The 20,893-nt window shown below is 41.5% G+C and overlaps 2 protein-coding genes across 5 annotated transcripts in view; one reads left to right on the forward strand and one right to left on the reverse strand.

Annotated features, from left to right (window-relative positions):
* STN1 (STN1 subunit of CST complex) overlaps positions 1-19,055 on the reverse strand; it is a 44,157-nt gene extending 25,102 nt beyond the window's left edge. Inside the window, exons 1-2 of one of the 2 annotated variants that reach the window (XM_056494360.1) lie at positions 18,592-19,055; positions 3,487-3,626 (exon numbers count right to left, since the gene is read on the reverse strand). In XM_056494360.1, the coding sequence (XP_056350335.1) occupies positions 3,487-3,619 (133 nt within the window). In that variant the 5' untranslated portion in view covers positions 3,620-3,626; positions 18,592-19,055. Of the gene's footprint in view, positions 1-3,486; positions 3,627-11,381; positions 11,494-18,591 lie in introns of those variants that run through there. The other variant, XM_056494361.1, reaches the window with a different exon arrangement.
* Positions 19,056-19,367: 312 nt separating this feature from the next.
* SLK (STE20 like kinase) overlaps positions 19,368-20,893 on the forward strand; it is a 49,668-nt gene continuing 48,142 nt past the window's right edge. For 2 of the 3 annotated variants that reach the window (XM_056494357.1, XM_056494359.1), the window contains exon 1: positions 19,368-20,140. In XM_056494357.1, the coding sequence (XP_056350332.1) occupies positions 19,991-20,140 (150 nt within the window). In that variant the 5' untranslated portion in view covers positions 19,368-19,990. The remainder of the gene's footprint in view (positions 20,141-20,893) is intronic. The other variant, XM_056494358.1, reaches the window with a different exon arrangement.

Raw genomic sequence — 20,893 nt, forward strand, 5'->3', positions numbered from 1 at the left:
TTGTCCTACATAGCTAGCAGCCTTAAATGAGCCTGGAATTAACTTTCTTCATGCAAGACAGAGAGAAAACACAAAAGTTTCAGAAGAAATCAGAGGTGATCAGCCAAGCAGCTCATAAGCAAAAATTTTGCTCATAAAAATGCACTGCAGTGTTTTGAGGATACATCTATGGCTATTATCTCAGATCTGGCTATACTAATGCAGTCACTGCTCAGGTCTGGCATAGAGAATGTTTAGCAGGTCTGTCCACTTGCCTCTCATTTCATTTACCAGGGCACAAATAAACATTGCTACAGAAACCCCCAGTGGAGATGCTCCCAGTGTATGTAGTCATTCACTGAATCTTACAACATCTCTGTAAAAGGTCTGGGCTAGTTTAAGGCTAAGTGTGTGCAGCAGAGGCTCCAAGCTCCTGATTATGCAAACAAGCAACATGTTATTACGTTTGTTTCCCAGTTAGTAAGCTGAGTTTGGGCAGATGACAGATACCAAATAAAACTGGTTCTCTCCATCCCCATAAATTCACATAGAACTCCACCCTTACTCTCAGAGAAACTACCTGAATTAACTTGAAGAATGAAATTATATTTAACCTATTAAAGGTTTTTGGACTTGATGACTTGAAGGTGTAAATTACTTCTCCTGCTAGTTTATTTGTTCAAATTAAGTCCATATTGGTAGCAATAAATATTTCTACTAAATATTTGAAGCTGTGGACAAACACATTCAGTGAGGTTCCTAATACCCCAGTAATCAATACACAGAGCAAAATGCCATTCTCACAACAGCCACAGCAGTGCTACAGGGGGCTATGGATACAGACCTCTCTAGGGCAAGTGCTGGTCATGTCAGAACCAGCACTTCTGTGCTGTTTGGTATTCCTTTAATTATTATTACCTCCTTTTATGCTATTTGTAGCTTCCCTTCCCTGTTGATAAGCTGTCACAAAGCAATGGTGCATGATAACTCTGAGAAAAGCTCATTTCCATGATGTGATTATGTGTTACAACCGAGTTTGACACCCACTCTCATTGCAAGGCTGCTAAGACAACACAATTGCTGTTTTTATCTGGGAGGTTTTCCAGCCTTCTTGTCACCATTTATAGCAGCAGAGTAATTGGCCAGGTTTACTGCTTCCCTCTGCATTGTTTTAAGGGATTAGTCAGTGTGGCATCAAATCCTAATACTTAAAAGTGGAAAGAAAAAACTCATTAGGTCATTCAGTCATTTTCTCAGGGGCAATACAAGACCATTTTGTACAGTAAATTCCTGGCAATCTGTACAGTCAGGATATAAACAATCCCACTGAAGGGCATCCCACCTTCTTCCTGGGAAGTCTGTGCCATGGTCTAACAGATGTCATTCTAGGGATGTTTTTCCTGACATTCAGTCTGTGTTTCTTTCCATTCTTCCTAGTTACAACTTTTTGTTTTGCATTCATTCATTCTTAATTACCATTACTTAATGACTGATTTATAGTCAACCATATATTTAGCTTCAGCTGGTCTTTAAAAGCCCATTAAAGACAGGAAGCATTGACAACAAACACCTACATTCTTCCTTCCCCAAAAGGTATTAATTTTAGTGTTTTTGTTGTGCTGTCATTTGTTGCCAACAAACAAGATACACTGAAAAATGTCTGGTTTGGTATACAAACAGCACTAGAGAATGGACAAAATTCAGGATGTTGGTTCTAGGAAATTTCATTTTATTTGAAGTTTGGTTTAGAAAATGATGCAGGATTGCAAGCAAGCTTAAATGTACAGAGTGCCAGATGCACAGGAAGTGGAGAAAGCTCAAATGTACCAACTGTAAAGGTTGATATCTTGACATGACACATCCCACCTCCTTAGGATCATCTTAGAAAGAAAAAAAAGGTAATAACAAAACTGAAAAATTTCCTGAAGCAGAATCCAACTCAGTTAACTAAAAGAATAGGAAGAGAAGTAAAAAGGGAAATCAGGGTAATTTGGAGGTAAAAAAAGAGCAGGACTGTACTTTCTAAGACTGTTCCTGGTATCATGAAATGTTTGTTGGTGTTTATAAAGTTAATTATTCTGAATACATTTTCAGATTTGTATGTACTACTGTTCAAGTCCAAACTACAATCCAATTCTGTTGGCATTGAATTGTGTTGTATTTTGAAATTGTTTGAATTGTATTATATATTATATTTCGTATTGTTTGTTTGAAAACAATTAAAATATCTGTAACTGATGAAGAACAGTTTTTACCAGATGTATTTCCTACACCAGTACTACCAGAAACACCTATAAAACAGTTTAAAAAGGCCTATAAATAAAACTTACTGTAGGACAAACATCAACAACAGTCTGTTGCCTAATTACTGCAATGGATTTAAGACAAAAGTCTCCTGCTATGTTAAATAACAAAGATAGATAGATAGATAGATAGATAGATAGATAGATAGATAGATAGATAGACAGACACACTTTTTTTTGTGAAGTCCTTATGTATATAAAAGTAGTTGCAAGAAGAGCAAAAAATCCCACTAGGTCTTAATTTCTCCAAAAATAGCACTGCTGCTATCCTTGCTGTTAAAGAAAACTGAAGAAGAACAAAACCTACAAGGCAAAGCATATTCAAAGTGCCAAACAGGGGTACTTAATCTCTGTGGACAGAAAAAAATAAAAAATAAAAAACCACAACCAAAACATGAAAACCAAACACTGTACTTAGGGCTTACTGCTTTTCCTCATTAATTGTAAGTTCTTTGGGTCCCTCTCTGATAATCCTGCACCATGTGAAGCTTGACTTGAGAGTAATGAACCCTTCCACAGCAGAAGACACTGCAGTCTATTTAAAGTCTGTGTAGTGAAAACAGCAATTCAAGGTCAGAGCTGTGCTGCTTCAGCCAAAGCTCACATGTGGGTGACACTGCAGGACACAGACTGCAGAGCACATAGTTGTGGGGTAAGGCCCAGCATGGAGGCCAGAATTTACCATAAGGTTGTTCCAATGTATGAAGAATGTCATCTATCCAACATATTTAGAAATTAAGGAGACAAAAACCTCAAAACTTCCCTCTGTTCTATAATGTATTAATATCTATAGGAAAAAGCAAAATCACACATCCAGCAATGTCATCAACTGTCAAAATTTTTCAGAAAATGCAGAGACAGCGGAAAGAGAAGAATACACAGGGCCAGAAAAGACTAGCATATTTTAGAATTAACTTCATCAGAATATAACAAGCACCACAACACAGAGGAAACACATTGCCTTAACACAAAAGAGGTTCTGGAGAGAAAGAAAAGCTATTTTAACAAATATATTTTATTTTTGAGATACATTTCACACATAACCTTTGTTCTTGGAACTGTTGAAAGACACTAACATCACTTAGCTTATGGGTATGGAAAACTACTGATGTTTATGAAGTAATCTTCAATCCCTTGATAAAAAGCACAACATAAATTAATTATAATACTGTGTGCATCATAATGAGCACATATACATACATACCTGGCACCTGTTTAGATTCTCTCATTTCTGTAATATCTTTAATATAGAGTCTTGCAAATGCAGAAAATACAGGATCCAACCCCCAGTGCAGAGAAGGTGTCTCTCCTTCATACTTCCCAGACTCAGACTGCATCTAAAACCTGTGAACACAGAAGGACCCGCAATTGTTTCCTACAAAGGTGAAGAGATCTTCACATATGCACCAACTAAATGAAAAAACAGCTCCTGAGTTTACACACAATAACACAGCAAAGCTGTGGATGAGATACTGGAGTTTATCTAATGCAATGCTATATTTAGCTATCAATATTTCATATCTTGCCACATGAAATATTCAAAGTATCAATACTCATGACTTGTTTGAAGTACTGAGAATCCAGCAACAGCATTTTCCCCAGTCACTTCAAATGAGATAGAATTTCAGGGATTTTATTTTTTCTCCAAATCCATAAACAGATAACTAAAGTCAACATTTGTTTAAAAGAGCAGGATTGTGAGATCCTAAGTGGTTACTTTCTGTACAGATTATTTTTATTCCCCCCATCATTTTCTTTCCCTCCCCTAACATATTATTCTCATTGTTCATCCTGTGCTTTATTGCAGAGTGAGGGAGGATGACTTAATTTAAAACAAAAGTAGCCATCCCTTCTTTATTTTGAGCATGTAGTCTCCACTAACTTCAAAATTGTTACTCTCCCCTTTTACCCTTTTAGATTTCACAGTTCAATGCCTTCCATCTTCTGCCATTACAGATCCAATTCTCTGCTTATCACACTGTTGGTGTCAAAAACCCCAGCACTTGATTCAGGAAAAACCTCATAAAGATTTGGAAGCTGAAAATACTTTCTATCAGCTTCTCCTCTATGGATAGCTACATTGTTCCTGTAAGGCTTTCCAGGTCACCTGGCAGTGTCAGCCCCTTGCAGCTCTAAGTCAAAGGTGCTAAGTGGACTGATTTTGAATAGTGTGCAGTAGGACTGAGATGTAGCAGCTCCAGTCTCCTGAGAGGAAGCAGCTCCCAGTGATGTCTGCAGTCTGGGAGAAGCACTGTTGTCTCTAATCAGTAGCTACCACACCATGAACATCCCAATAGCACCTTGCCTCACTGAGAAACTACACAGCTTGGATTATGAATGGTTTCTGTTCTAATGCTTCTCATTTGAGGCAAGGGAAATGAAAAAGGATGTAGCACAACAAGCCAGAGTGTTGCTGACATCTACTCTATACTGTGTACAGAACTGCAGTTGATAATTCCATTCCTGTCCATTTTTTAAAAATTTTACTTAAGTAAAAAAAGAGGTTAGTGTTATTTACCCTTCCTTGGACTGGACATTTCTTTGGTGAGATATTGAAAATATTTTATTTAGTCAGTTCCAGCAGTAACTTCACCATTGAGTAACAAACTGAAATAGTTTTGTTTACACATGGATTCATGTCTTGTTCCCCACTACAGACAGCTCTCCCCAACCTTTCCTTTTTGCACCTGCAAGATCTACTCAAAAATGTCCTTTCTCACTCAAGTCTCCCCATGAAGCATCCTTTTTCTGCTGCAGAATTGAGACATTGCCCAATAGAAATTTAGAAATTAAGCTGTTAAGTGTATGATCTTAACACAAGCTGCTGTTCCTCCATATGGCAGTTCTTTGCTACAGTCTATGTCAAATTTAGACCATAAAAGTTTCTCAAAGGAACAAATGGTTTGAACCTGTATTTTACTTGGCATGCTCATTTTCTTAACAAAATTAGTCTCCTCATCTCTTTTTGCAGTCTCTAGTACACAGTTATATTTCTTTCTGCTTCATGCCCCCCAATTTACTCTGCATGGTTACAAAGCCTGTCAGAGCTCAGCACCTGTTTTTCCCCCTAGACAGACAGAAGACTGAGATAACTAGCCAAAAAGAGACAATCAGGTAACATGTCTGTCTAACCTTTTGTATTTTTGGTAAACAGGCACTCCTTGGGGCAAAAAGCAGAAGTCACCCCTGCACATGTGTGCATCTTAGGGGTGAAGCATCAATGAAGCATCTCCACTGGAGATTAAAAATATCTGTATTTTGGCATTTTATAGCCACTTGTCAAGTCTGAAATGCCCAAATATTAACAGATCAAGTCCAAGCCACACTTTTAGCTCAAATGAAGCATCTCCCCAAATATTTTTACTGCTTCCCTGTTCTGAAGGAAGATTTCTGCAGCAAAAGCTCTTTCTATCTCAGAACCTAATGGGAGTTAAATGTTGAATTCTGGAGCTTCCTTCTCACTCCCAGGCCTTATTACAGCTCCTCACTGGAGACATTTACACCCATCATACATCTTTATGTAGAAACCACTCTGCTTGGTTGAAGCCTGCTACAGGCACACAACACTTTATCTTACAGATCTGCCAAAGAGTCCTTGACAAAAACTAAATCATGTCCCCAAGACTATGAAAGCATCACAGGATTCCTTGAAATCCACAGGAGAAATTCGCTGAAGTCCTAAGTTATAGGCATTCCATCCACACCAGGCTGGGACAGTGAAACTGTACCCCAGCCACCCACTCACTCTCAGCAACGCCTGACAGCACACGAGGGCATTCTGCACAGCTGCCAAAGTCTTCCCTGGCCTCTTCACGGTCCCAAGAACCCTCCCAGTGCCTGACACCACCCAAAACCAAACCTATTTTCTTCCTTCCCTCCCAAGTGGCCAACTTGGTAGCTACATTTGAACAGTGGCCTATTTGAAGCCAAAAGCTTGTGGTCAGTTGGAAAAAAAAGATATTTAGTGCCTCCTGGATTTACTGCTTGCCTCTAACACTGCTAGTACCAGCCCATTCCTAGCAGCTGACTGTCTCCTCCTAAAGCAAAGCAAGACATAAACTATTTCCAAGGTATCTATTTCAGTGAGTTTCCAAGATTGAGAGTATGAAAAAACATAATTCCTATAAGGCTGACAAAACTCTTCCAATCATTTATCTTCTGATACATAATAGTGTCTTCCTGTAACTTTTCCTTAAGTTGGCACAGGAAGCCTCTCCATCCCGAGGTTAATTAATGAGTCATCCTGGCAAAAGGGGAACTTTCCATTATGCTGCAAGTGTTTTCAGCTCTTAACTGGTACCATTGGTGATATGCTATCAGCAAGGAAGATAAGAGCTGCCCTGTACAATCAAGATCCAAGGGGCAAATGGGGGCATTGTGGAGATGCACAACATTATAATCAATGAGAACCAGACAGCAAACAATAAACAATTCTGAACAGACACTATATGTACAAATATTTAAGAATTAAACTGGCTTTTGCTGGGAGATGGTGATCAGGCTTAGCAATATAAACAACAGAGTCCTTAGCAAAAGGTCATCCCTCTCTGCATTTTATTTTAAGTGCAGTGTAATGACTTCAGGGTTGCTGTAGTGCAAGGAATTCAATCCTGTTACAGGAGAAAAATGGCAACAAAAACATTTAGTCCACAATTTCATTAGATAGAAGATACCTGTATTCTATTTTTAACTCCAGAAAAAGGCTATGAAGGCATAATCAAAAACAAAAACAAAAAAAGTATTAATTCTTCTTGGGAAAATAACTCTGTTTGAAGGGCAAATATCTAAATTTTACATAGTAGGTATCTAGACACAAATAAACAAGAAGCCTTAATTAATATACTAACATATTAAAATAGGGCTGTCTCTTCCACCACTGCTATCAATGTTAGCTATCCTGACTCTACTGAAAAGTCAACCAAGTTCATAATCCCCAGAGGGATCTGGTGAGCTCAGCAAGGCATTATCCTAGAAGGGAAAGCAAGGAAAATTGTCACCCTTCCCAGCCATGCCACCCCCCAAACCCATTTTCTTTCTTCCATTCTAAGCAGCCTACCTGGTACCCTTGTCTCAATAGCTTTCTATTTAACACCCTATTGATTCATTCAGAAGAATCAGCCCCCCCGCCAATGAATTTCTTGGCTCACATTCTTGTGCCTACTATGTACCTTTCCAAAAAATGTAAACTGTCTTCTTCCAATCCCAGGGCAATTGAAACCTCAAAGAAGACTATCTGTTTTAATGTTTCTTGTTGTCTTTTCTCCAAATTTGATTAACAATCAAAGCTCTTGGAGAAAATTGCCTTAGCTTGAGATTAATCATTTTGAGGCAAGAAAATGTGTCTGGCCAGAGGCTGTCTGCAACTGCTCTGCAAGTGCTGGCACACTGCTGCAAAAACTCGTTCTCAAGTTAGCTGTGAATCAGAAACAGAGAATTTATGCACTAATACAGACAACTTAAACATCATACCAGGCTTTCACTCTTCTCCAAAGGCTGCCACTACCATGCTAGCACTGACAACTTACACTGGAAACAGCTCCTAAACTGTAGGAGTTGCCAACCCAGTGCATTAAAACAAGTTAAAGCCACCACTGATTTACTTGAATAAATTAGGCCAGAAACTGTAGATGTCAAAAACTGCTTCATAGGTCAGCCATTCCTGCTACAGAGAAAGCAACTTGTGGAAAGAGGAGCAGAATCAACAGCTGGGTTTTGTAACACCCTCTGTCATCTGAATTGAAATCATCTGTGTCTGACACCCTATGTGACAAATGACTATTATTCAACTCTTCATGATCAGCAGGGGCAATTCCAGCATGGTACAGTCAAACCCACCATTTTTCAGGAAATGTTTTTAATTACCTACAGTCATATACAACATTTTAAATTAAAACTAAATAAACCCATTGGATTATTATACAAGTAAATCTTACTGAACTGGGCAGTAAAGCTTTTGGAACAAAGATTCTAGACATGAAACTCATTCATAGATTTAAAAAAAACAACCATAATTAAAAGAAAGTAGGCAACACCAGTAACAAGATGAACACCATCACTGAGATCAAAACACGTTACTGAAAGACAAAAAAAAAGGCTCCTGGAAAACAGCCTTTGGAAAACTATCAAACAGTAAGGTAAGGTCAGTTTGGATCCACCTCCTACTGAGTTATTCTGTTACAAATCAAGATGGGGCAAGTACTTTCAGTCTTTCGTAATAAACCTTCTGTTTTTGCCATGTTAAATCCTGTCACTTTTGATGCTAAATGCTGCATGTCTTATAAATCTTAAATGTAAGTACAATTCCAATTTAAAGACAAAGTTTCAAAACAAAATTAAGAAATCTAGAACTCCTCTGAACTTCCAGAAGTTTAGCACTTCCTGAAATGTTATGTGTACAAGGGTTTAACATTTGTCTTAGTTGTTCAGATAACAATTTACCAAAAGAAAGAATTATAGGTTTTTTCTTAGAGATAATCCTTGAAATTTTAAACATCATATGTCTTTCAATGACATTAGTTTCTATTACAGCACACTTTGCTGGTGAGTGAAGAGCAAGACAAGAGGCCCATCACTGCAACCTTTAGCCAGTGGGGAATCTACCAACAACCCACAAAGGCATTGCCCACAATTCCCATATGGATATAGGTAGGGGCAAAAAAGCCTTGTTTTGTCAATAAACTGACATGGCTGTTCAATAACAGTCTTCCAGTGGAGTTAATGTCTCCATGTCCTAACTTGTAACATGTTTCCCTCCCTCTGATTTTACCTTTCCACAGCACTGCCTGGAAAACCTTCTGGACAGGTGCATGTGGCTGCAGGAGACCAAATAAACTGGCTCCTCCAACATCCACAGTCTTGGAAGGAAGGGGGACAAAGCTTACCGTCCCAGATTGCCTCCTTTTGGCATTGAAACTTGTTTTATATGCAAGCTAAACTTTGTAACAATTTTCCAAAATCATGATTCTGAAAAACTAACAGGGAAGCATGTAACAAAATAAGCAGTAGAAGAAGCTCTTTGTGATCCTTTTCCCATGCATCAGATACATTTTCCCATGAACCAAGAAATCAGCCAACCACCCAGCAGACCAGTAAATTAGCTCTGCATATGTATTTCTCACAGCCACCTGCAAGCTTACCAGAAATAAGGTAGGTAGGCACTCACTATTGATATTCAGAAAAGCCTCACTTCCTATGTGTATTTTAAAGCTATTGGATAATCACACTGAAGTGCCTCCTTCAACTAATTCCCTCACCTGTCCCAAGCGAGGACAGGAGGAAGCCTATGAGGATGATTAACTCTCTCTGAAAGCTCTTAATCACTCACAGTGCTGCCAGAATGAGCTGAGCTGCAGAAAAGACATTATTTCACTGGGAGAGAAGACTCTCAGTTATTAGTTCAAATTAGTAACAAAAAAAAAATTACTTCTTACAAATAGTTTCTTACTTGGAGGAACAGCAGTATGAAAGCTATGATAGCAAGAGGACTCCAAGCAGGCTGTTGGAAAAGGAAATTTTTTTGAGAGATACTTATAATCAGGAGGTGATGCTGCCCCTCTACTCAGCCTGATGAGGCCACAGCTGGAGTGCTGTGTCCAGTTCTAATCTCAGTACAAGAGAGACACACAGCTCCTGGAATGGGTCCAGTAGATGATTAAGGGTCTGGAGCATCTCTGAAATGAGGAAAGGCTGAGAGACCCGGGCCTGGTCAGCCTGGAGAAGAGACACCTAAAAGGGGACCTTGTCAATGCCCGCGTCTGAAGGGAGGGTGTCAAGATAATGGACCAGGCTCCGCTCAGTGCTGTTGGGCAATAAGACAAGGGGCAGAAGCTGATGCACAGAAGTTCCATCTGAACATGAGGAAGAACTTCTGAGCTGTGTGGGTGAACACACACTGGAACAGATTGTCCAGAGAAGCTCTGGAGTCTCCCTCACTGGAGACATTCCAGAACCACCTGAACAGAATCTGCAGTAATGTGGTCTAGGGGGTCTTGCTTGAGCAGGAGGTTGGACCCTTCCAACCTGATTCATTCTGTAATTTACTGACACAAGACAAAGGAATTAACTAACAGAGAAAAGAGAATAAACCTAATTCACACTGGCTTAAGGAAACACTGTTAGCTTTCCTACTCTGTTTTAGCAGTATAGCATAGATTTACTGTCACTTCCTGAATGAAATTTGCATAGAAGTGACAAGCATTGATTAATAGCTTTCTGAGGTTACTGTGTCTGTGAACTCCACAAGTTTGACTTGAGAAGGCAAATTTCTAGAGGCAAATATTCCTGTCCATTTTTCTCCTTCCCCTTTAAACTGGTTTATGCATCTGGTCTAAATTAGAACAGCCTCTGGAATAAGTCAGAATTTATATGAACATTCATAGCACTACAGAGCACTCCATTACAACCTGAGACTTCAAAATAATTAACCTATGATTTGGTCTAGGCACACAGTTGTGATTTGAAGTTTTAAAATATTCCTGACACATACAAAAGCTCTATATTATGACAGACTTGCCCAGTGTTCTGAAATCCATCTGCATTTTACTTTGCTTTTTTACTTTTTACTTGGAAGTGAATCCTCTAACAGTATCAGAACACCGTGAGACTGTGTGCAGAACACAGTGTCAAACAGCCCAGTTGTTGATATATACAAAGTAACTCAAATTAGAATAATTTTGAAATCTCAGATCTATTTAGGACCATCATAAACTTTGTGAGAATACCTAAAGGTTGAGATTTTTCATTTGGAGTGCTTTTGGAAGACTGAGACCTAATTGTTACTCTTTGAAAGATTAAGTTAGCCTGGCACTGATCTTTGATTCTAGTCCAGCTACATTTACTATTTGGTTTGTCTGTATTATTCCAGAATTATTTTTTTTCACCTTCAAATACTGATAGCACTTTGTGTCTGAAGGCCCTTCCTGTAGAGAAATGTTTAAACATCCCAAAAGTCAAATCTGTGCAGAATGTAAGGTGTGTGGGAGGGAAGCATTGAGCCTACATATTATTACAGTATTATCTGCTTCACTGGGAGAAGTTTGAAGAACAAAGTAAGAACTTTGAATAAGAACAAAGCTTTTGTTATGCTTTTCTAATGCTCACCACACAGCTCCTCTGAGCCATCATCTAGCAAAAGTATCAAAAGGGTGGGTGTTCTGTATCAAAAATGGTACAGTTCCCAGCCTGCTGCTCTCTGAACTTCTTTTGCAACTGGGCCTTCTTTCTGAGGACTGGGCTTGTACACCTGAAATCAAAAACCGGATTTCTTAGTCATACCAAGGTTGCTCTGAACTGGGCTTTAAACAGAAAAATTTTAGAAATACCAAAGGTCTACAGGTGTTTCTCAGTTCCTTAAGACAAATTGTACCGCACAGTCCTTTACACTGCATTCTGTGAATAATCTGAAGAGTAGGCTCTCCTTAGCAAAGGAATGCTGCCTCAATCATTTATCTTCAGCTGCTAAACTATTAGAACCTGCTAAAAATCCAGTTAAACCCTGCCGAAAATCTAATGTCCTTTATTAACCTTTGGTTTAAGCAATTTTTGTAATTCTCTGAGGCTGTTCTGAATCAATAATTTATCGATGCTCCATCTGAGGTCTGTCCAAATCTCATCACTAAGAGCTGGCATAGGACTGATACAGAACCACCCCAAACTGTTCAGGAATACCTGTCCTGCAAAATGGATATCTTCAGTAACTCCCCTCCCTGTAGAGAAAAGGAAGCTAGGCTAGTTTGTTAGTAATGATTTTTGCCCATCTTTAAAATTTTTTTCCAAATCCCACTGAAAGGCACTAAATGGACAGAACATTATTTAGATTCTTGAAAGAAAATACCTCCTGTGGCTGTAACTTCTTCCATGAATCACTGTCACAGTTAACATGATAAACTCATTATTATTTCCGACTTCTTGGTATGTAAAGAAACTAACAGCCTTTTATAAACTAATTTAAATGTCTCCTTAATTGCATTTGAATTTGAATAAATGCCATTTCCTACCTCATGCTCTGAAAGGAAGTCATTCCTGTATCCTCTATCCAGAAAGATACATTAGTGCTCAGTCAGAAGCCACAGGAATTATTTTTCAGTAGGTAATTTTATTTTCAGCTACAATTCAGTCCATGTAATATAATGGGCTTTTTTGGTTTAATAAATATTGCATGGTGTACTATAAAACATAATTTTTGAGGATTAGCTATTAAAGATCCTTTCTGTCAAAAAAATAAATGTTTCAGGGCACTTGAGACAAAAAGTGCATCACATCACAATACTCTGTTCTGTCATAAGCAAGTGCTAGTGCCCAAAGTTTGCACAGACATTGTTGGACACACAATAGCTGCTGTTTGCCTTAACAATTGACATATTATTGCAGTTCCACTCATGGCTGCTGTACCAAGATGAGATCCTACAGAAAACCAAATTCTACTTTACAACACAGTCAACTATTTTTTTTCCTCACTTTCTAGGTAAAAGTGAAGAACATTGTACACACAAATTATTGCAAACATGGTTGTAATACAAAAATAATATTATGCAATGAAAATAATTTGCTTTTTTTCAGTAAAATAATATTTTAAAGTCTAGCTTTACATTAATAAAGAGTTGGTATCTCACAGTCTATGTTATTTCCCATTTTTGCTAGTAGACATATCTGCAATATTATCCCACTGCAATGTCTCTTTTTTGCATGTTACTAAGAAATCAATAGTCTTTAGTGTCATCTTTTTGTCAAATCTTTGTTTATTGTGTGCATAGGAAATGTTCCCTATTTGTCAGAATGGTATATTTTAATAGTAATTGTAGAAGGCATAATAAACTTCCTGGTTATGCTTACTACATAACCAGGATTGGGTCTGATGGCTGGCAAGCCAGCCATTAAAAAAAGCCAAACCAAAAACAGATTAAAAAATAATTAATTTTCATGTTACAGTACAAGTTATTTAGTCCCAAGATTCCAGAGCTGATCAGGATCACAAGAGAACACAATGTCCATTCTGGAATAAAAAGACTCCTGGGAAACAGTGAAAGAAAATCAGGATTTACAGAAAGAAAAGCAGCAATACATGTGGGCTTTTTGTTCAGACATTTTTTGTGCCAGTATTGACTGAGAGCAATACTGAGATGCAAAGCTATCTTTATCCCTTAATAAATTTCTAATCCCAACTACTATGTGAACTAATGCAAATTTGAAAGCCACAAAAAAAAAGAGCAAATCAGCTCATGACTGCTACGCAGGAGGAAAAGGTCTAATTACCATCTGGAGGAAAGGCAAACATGGTGCAGCATTTGCAAGACATGCTTTCATGTGACTTAACTAATGCTTCTAATATCCATCAGATGGAGGGGGCTCCACAAGTTTTAAATAATTTGCTTTGTGTTCATGTACAGTTTTGATCAAATAAATCTTGTTTCAAGTGAAATATAACCTCGAATTGTTAAAACGATTAGAAGGAATACAGCATTATAACTAAGAGCAGTAGTATTTTAAAGGATATTATTATTATTAAAAAAAAGTGTTCTAGATGGATTTAGTCCTCTGTGGTTCTGTGAAAGATTGTTACAGTCAACACAATATGGGGAGAGCTTTTACTAGACTAACTACCATATATAAAAAATGCAACTATCCACCAGTGCAGCTCAGTATTTTGTTATTAACTGAAAATCCAAATAAAAGGAGCTTTTTCAGTTAAATACAAACCAAAAAGCTGCAGCCTTCTTGAAAAGCTTTATCATGAGGATCTGAAGTTCTTAATTGCAGTTAATCAAAGAGAATCAGCTATGTAAGTTTCAAGTTGTTGATTCTTCCTATGAAATCTGAGGTTTGCTTCTTACTCCCCTACAAAGATATATGACTATTTCTGAACATGAGTCTTGAAGAGAGTTTTCTTGCAGATCAACTGGAAGCAATAAGAAAAATATTTGTTATAGCTTCAATGAAGTCAGCATGTCAAAACTTGAATGCTTTTGACATGACATGTTTACAAGAAATATTCTTGAACTATTTGTTGAAATATCTGATCCTTATTCAAATTTTTATATTTATATTATTGCTTTTTCTTCTGCCATTTAATTTCAGATAAAGTCTATTCAACAAAACATCACAAGTTTACTTGGAAACACTGAGATATAATTTGGCAATTTTTATATTTGCTCTGTCATCATTCCCAGAAGTGTTGTTGACATCAAGAGAAATGCATTCCAAGAGTACTGTTGGCAGTGGTGTCTCCATAGGTAGGAAGAACTGCCATTATATGTTACCAGGAAAACTCACCTCACACAGTCAATACTGTGATAAAGCTAAGTATCTAAAATGGGGAAAGTGAATTGCCCTATGAAGACACATTTCCCCACTGACTGCTGAAAAATCATGGTAAATTTAGATTAAACACACAGACTTTTCTGAAGCCAAAATTAGATCAATCCTATTCCAAAACATTTTAACACTCAATTTATTTTCTTTTACTGCAAACATCAAGTAATATCCTTATATGTTGAAGCTTCCAAATGCCACGTTTCTATGGCAATTCTTAGATTAACTGGTCCTGCAGTAAGGCATTAAAGAAACCCAAACCATGTAATAAATAGTAGTGTACCCAGGTTATTGACAGGAGTCTGAGTATTGATTCTGGCTAATGAGATATGGGCAAGCTCTTGAGTGCCCAACCTCTATTGTTATAATTTTTATCTCTTTATATTATATGACTGGACTATTCCTGTTACTCATACAATAAAGGCTCATAAAATACCGAGTACAAAACAAAGTCTCTTTCTGTTACACAGAACAAAAACAGAAGTCTCTAAGACACAGTTCTATCAAAGGCTTTAGGAGAGCTGTGTATGTAGCACACACAGGATAACCAAGGGATCAGGCCTAGCCAGCATGGCTCTGGGGAAGGCAAGTCCTCCTGACCAACCTGACCTCCCTTTATGACCAGATGATCCACCCAATGGATGAGGGAAAAGCTGTGGAGTCATCCACCTGGACTTCAGAAAACAGCATTCTCCTGGAAAGGCTGGCAGCCATGGCCTGCACAGGGGATCTCTTTGCTGGCTACAGAACTGCCTGGATGGCCAGGCCAGAGTGTAGGGTGAATGGTGCCACAAGGGCTGTCCCCAGGGATCAGAGCTGGGAACAGTCCTGTTTGATATCTGCGCCAATGATCTGATGACCCCTCAGTAAGTTCACAGACACTAAGCTGAGCAGGAGTGTTGATCTGCTGGAGGCCAGGGAGGCTCTAAAGAAGGATCTGGGCAGGTTGGATCAATAAGCTGAGGCCAGTGGTGTGAGGCTCAATGAGGGGAAGTGCCAGGTCCTGCACTTGGGTCACAACAGCCCCACACAGGGCTACAGGCTGGGACAGAGTGGCCGCAAAGGGGCCCAGAGGAAAAGAACCCAGGGGCACTGAGCCAGGAGCTGCCTAGGTGGCCAAGAAGGCCAGTGGCATCCTGGCCTTTATCAGAAACAGTGTGGCCACAGGACCAGGACTGTGATCATCCCCCTGCATTGGTTTAACTAGATGATCTAGAAGCTACATGGGTTAGAACTGCAATGAGCCCAAAGCAGCACAAAGTGTTAACTTTGGGAACAGATCAGAGGAGAAAGGGCAGAGCCTATGAAAAAATGCCACCACATAACCAGAAAATATCAATAAAAACATGGGATACATGGATTAAAGAAAACAGAAAGGACAGTGCTGAGTGCCAAAGGTGACAGACAGATTAAGATGGATGAAACAAGAATTACACTTCAGATTTAACCACAAACAAGCCACCTGTGACCTTACAGCACTTCAATGAGCTCAATCACCAGGAAGAATTGTGGAGATCAGTGAAAGCGTGGGTGGACAGAAAGCCAAGACAATATAAAAATATACCATTAAATATTTTGAAAGAACTGAAGACAGAATGTAGGACTGCAGTGAAAGGGCAATATATGCTGTGAAGAACACATTTCAAATTAAATTTATGAAGTGTTTACTTTCAATTAAAAGAAATTGGACCAGTTTAAAAGAAACAGAACATTAAGAGGGAGTTAGGAACAGTGGCAAGTAACTGATTGAGTCAATGAGAGAATGGTGATATTAAGCAGCAGAAAGTATAAAGCAGACTTCGAATTCATAGAGAGATGAAAAAGATTGTCATAAAGAGTTTACAGCTATTTTAAGTCAGTATATTTGATGCACAATCAAGATAGTTTTTTAACATCTTTAACATCTTCCACTGACATTTAAAGGAAGTAATAAATTTTCAAAAAACCATTGCTTTAAATTCCTAAAGGAGAAACTTTAATAAAATTCCCTTTTGCCTTTTTATCCACACCATCTGGAAACATTTACAGTTGCTAAAAACTCCTGCTATCAGGAACAAAAGAACCACACACACAAAATCCAGACTTCATACAGCCTCCTCCAAACCGGGAAGTCACAGCAAATTGGGAAGGATTTGCAACTAGCACTTAACCTTCACCTTATGGAGTTTGTTTTTAGGATTGAGTGACAAGCTGTAACTCCAGAGTTAAAGAATAAGGAAAAAATTGAGACGGAGTCACAGTTTTTCTTTTCTTATATACTGGTTTTATCTTGAATTACTTGTTCAAGAGTAAGAAACAAAAAGTTAAAAGCAAAGCCTTATCACTAGATTAAGTGCTCATTTCTTGTGCCAGACTTTTATCTTATATTTTCAATCTTATATGAATCAAAAGCTCCCTGGAACAGGAAGACTGTTTATACAAGTCTAAAGCAACACATATGCAGTACCTGCTACCATTCAGTCATTGGTAGGATGACAGGAAGGCTCTGCTCTCAGCAAGCCTCTTTTGTCACACACAAACTGACACAGGACAGAGATGCTGTGTGTGAACTGTGCACAGCCCAATGTTTATCAACACAGCTGAGGCACAACCAGGCCCTGCTATCCCAGCCCAACTTCACTCGTTCACATATAACTTAGGAAATTTTCTTTTAGTTCTGCATCTTTCCAGTTATTACAAACTTTAAATTCACACATTAACACCCTCCGCCCTCTCTCCATTGCCATTAACGCTGAGACTAAAGAAAAGACAATCCTGCCTAAATACAAGGAATTCATGCTTTGGATTGGATTTGGATTCCTTTTTTATCCCTATCCTCTTTCAAAGTCAGTTTAAATAAACCTACAGAAATTAGACCCAAAGCACTTTTTATCCAACAGAAAGCAAGTTAAAATTAAAATATTAAATTACAAACATTAACAAAAATTATTATTTAAGCCATCATTGTATTTTAATATCCAAACCAAAGCTATCATCCCACCTGAAGGGGCAAAAGAAAAATCATAGACAGGAAAAAGATATCGAACTTTAAAAATTAAGATACGCAAAGCTATATTGTTGCTGGTAACACTCTCTTTACAATTGCATTTAATTTGATCTATCTGAATGAAATTAATAAATGGAGACAGCCAGCCAGATCACAGAAGATGAAATAGCTCCTTTGGACTGCAGTTGTTTCTTGGTTTTGCCCCCACACACATAAACAGTCTTGGTTTTAACACCCTCCTTAAGTTTTACCTTTTGTGGCCAAGCTGTCAGTACAAGGGACCCACAAAGCCCAATATCATTTTTGAAAAACAAACGCTGATTATTACAACAAATCAAGAATAAGAGCACTTGAAAGGGTCTCTATTCATTGGGTTGGACTAGCCGTGAAACTGATTTTATACAGTTTAAAGAAATTGACTCATGACAGAACACTGCTGTTCGATTCATAAACGCTTTGTGTCAGGGGCATCTTAATGCCTCACTATTATTACTGAACTTACACACGGACTATCCTTCTTATATAGCAAACTACTGTCACGGCAATAAAACGGTCTGGGGAATGATGCACACCAGAGGCTTGATCTTCAGAAGCTCATCACGCAGCTTAAATTAATGGCAATTGCAGGCACTCAGGTTCATACGGGGATACGGCATTACACGATTTTCCCTGGGTGTTCGTCTCACTGTCAGACGTCTCTGAGGTCTCAGCACCGCCTCAGCCGTGGAGCTCCTGCCTGTCACAGCCCAAACTCTGTCCCCTGGCGCTAATTGCCCCTAATCCGGGCAGCGGAAACGCCTCTTGCTTTCAAGCGAGGAAACGCCCCGCATTTGGTGGCATGTACACAACACAACTATTAAAATACAATTATACTTCAGGGTGAGAAAGGAATCATTTGTGGGAAGAGAAGGTTGTGAGATAAGGAAATTCAGGCCTGTCCCAGCGATTAAATAAGATACCGGAGATACCAAACGGGCAGCACAAGAACATCACAGCCTGCTATGACAAGAGACTAACCAGTAGCAGGTCTAGGAACAACACCGGACCGCAAACAAAAGAAAAAGTCTTCCAACGGCGTCTTTTGCTATCAACACTTTCCTCAGAGCTCCACGTCCAAGCCCCCCGGGAGGCACTGCCTGCCCACAGCGCTCCTGACACAGGGCGAGCCCCTCACGGCCCTTGGGCTCCCGCAGCGGCACGGGGGACTCAGGGCACCAGCCAGCACGGAGGGGAAGCTGTCCCCCGCCCAGGGAACATCACCCTCCCCACAGGGCCGGGGACACTTCTCCTGCACGGGACAGCGGAGCGGCAGGGAGAGGCGCGGGCTGTCCCTCGGGACAAGAGGATAAAGGGTCTCTCTGGCACACGCCGCTCCCGTAACGGCAGACAGCGGACTACAGGGAAGCAGCACAGAAGGAGGGGCGAGGACTCGATCCTCACGCCAGCGCTGCCGATCTACTCTGAGGTACCGGGGGGAGGGGGGGCCCCCCTCCATCTTGAGCCCGACACCGACTTACCCGCTCGGAGGCTCCGCGCGCTCCTATTGGCTGAGGCCGCGGCGGCCGCGTCACGTGGGCAGGCCAAGCCCCGCCTCTTCCCCTCGCCTGTGCCGAGTCCGAGCCGTTGGCGGAGGAGGGCCGCGCGTGCCCCCGGTGCGGCGCGTGCGCACGCGCGGGGGGAAAGGGGGAGCGGCGGGGGCGCGCGCTCGCGCGCGTGCGCCGGCGGCGGAGCGGCGGGAGGGGCGCGAGGCGGTTCCGGGAGCGCGGGAAGGGGGGCGGGAGCGCGGGGCGCACGCGCCGGCGGCGGGCGGGAGCGAGGGCGGAGCGGGCAGAGGTGCCGCCGGTGCCGCCCCGCAGGAAACGGAGCCGCCCGGGCCCCGCTCCGCGAGACGGCCAGGGTGCGAGCGAGTGGGAGAGAGGCCGGCAGCGAGGCGTCATTTTCCGCCGCTGTGCCACGCCGGGACTCCGCTGCGCGAGGACACCGGCCGGGAGCCTGGAGCGGGGCAGCCTCCGCCCCTCCCCGCATCCGCCCCGTCCTGCGAGGCGGGACGCGACCGCTCCCCGCTGCCCGGCGCGCATCGGCTGCCCCCTCCCAGCGGAGCCGTGACCCCTCCGCCTCAGCCGCCGCCCGTCCCGAGGAGGGAGCCCGGCACTTGTTGCTGCCGCGATGGTGACCGGCCCGGCCGAGTAGGGACCGCCGAGCCCGTCGGGGAGAGCAGCGCCGAGCCCGGCCCCGCACGGGGCATCGCGGGGTGTTGTCTCCCCGCAGCGCCCGGCGGTGACGGCGCTTCCCAGGCGACGCCAAGACTTTGCTCTCCGCGTGGGAATCGCGTTCGGCATCGCCGCCCGCGCCAGGTGCTCCCGGCGGGCACAGGGGGCACCCGTCCCGCCCGCCACATCCCTCGGCTGCAGCCAAAATGTCCTTCTTCAACTTTCGTAAGATCTTCAAGCTGGGCGGCGAGAAGAAGAAGAAACAATACGAGCACGTCAAGAGGGATTTGAACCCTGAGGAGTTCTGGGAAATCATAGGAGAGCTGGGCGATGGTGCTTTCGGTAAAGTGTTCAAGGTAAGGGCGGGCAGCGCGGATCGCTTGTGTTGCTCATAGCTGAGAGATGACTGGGAGCGTTGCCTCTGCCTGCAGCGCTGCCCCGGGCTCCCTGTGTGCCGGTTCCCTCAGCTCGGGATTCCTGCTGGCAGCGCCGAGTTGGGCAGAACTTGGCTGGGGCGCCGAGCGCTGCGGGGGGACGCGGCCGGGGCAGAGCGGGGGATCCCGGCGCCTCTCGGCCACGGAGCCTCGTGAAACTAAAGATAGAAAAGACCTATTAGGTCATTGTCCCGCCTTCTGCTCCACCCTGCCCGCTGCTGGATTGCTCACTTCTCTGTGTTTTGGGTTTCCTTGGGACTCGTGTGCAGTATGGTTCCTAACCTTACAAAGACTGCATCCGAAGTTCATACTTTTTATTTTCCCCCCCCCTATATAGAAGGAACCCATGAACAGTAAAACTGACTTCTGTGCTTCATGTGTAGGGTACAGAGCCAGGCTGTTGTCGCTTTAATGGGCATTCTCCCATCTTGTTCGGTGTGGAGTTGAATTAAATAGCTGTGTTCTCTTGGCTTTCCCTGTGTGGCGGAATTCATGTGTTGGATCTCTTCACTTCTCTCAGTTGTTTGCTCTTTAAAACTTTAAGTGCGCTGGTACAAGTAGGGTTTTTAAGGATGCTTATCTAGAATTTATCAAGCCAAGTAGACTATAACGACATAGATACAACCCTGCTAGTGTTTGACAAGCCTTTAGCTTTCAGGAAAATCTTCAACTACG

Source organism: Oenanthe melanoleuca, chromosome 6 (genome assembly GCF_029582105.1).
Source record: "Oenanthe melanoleuca isolate GR-GAL-2019-014 chromosome 6, OMel1.0, whole genome shotgun sequence".
Classification (NCBI taxonomy): domain Eukaryota; kingdom Metazoa; phylum Chordata; class Aves; order Passeriformes; family Muscicapidae; genus Oenanthe; species Oenanthe melanoleuca.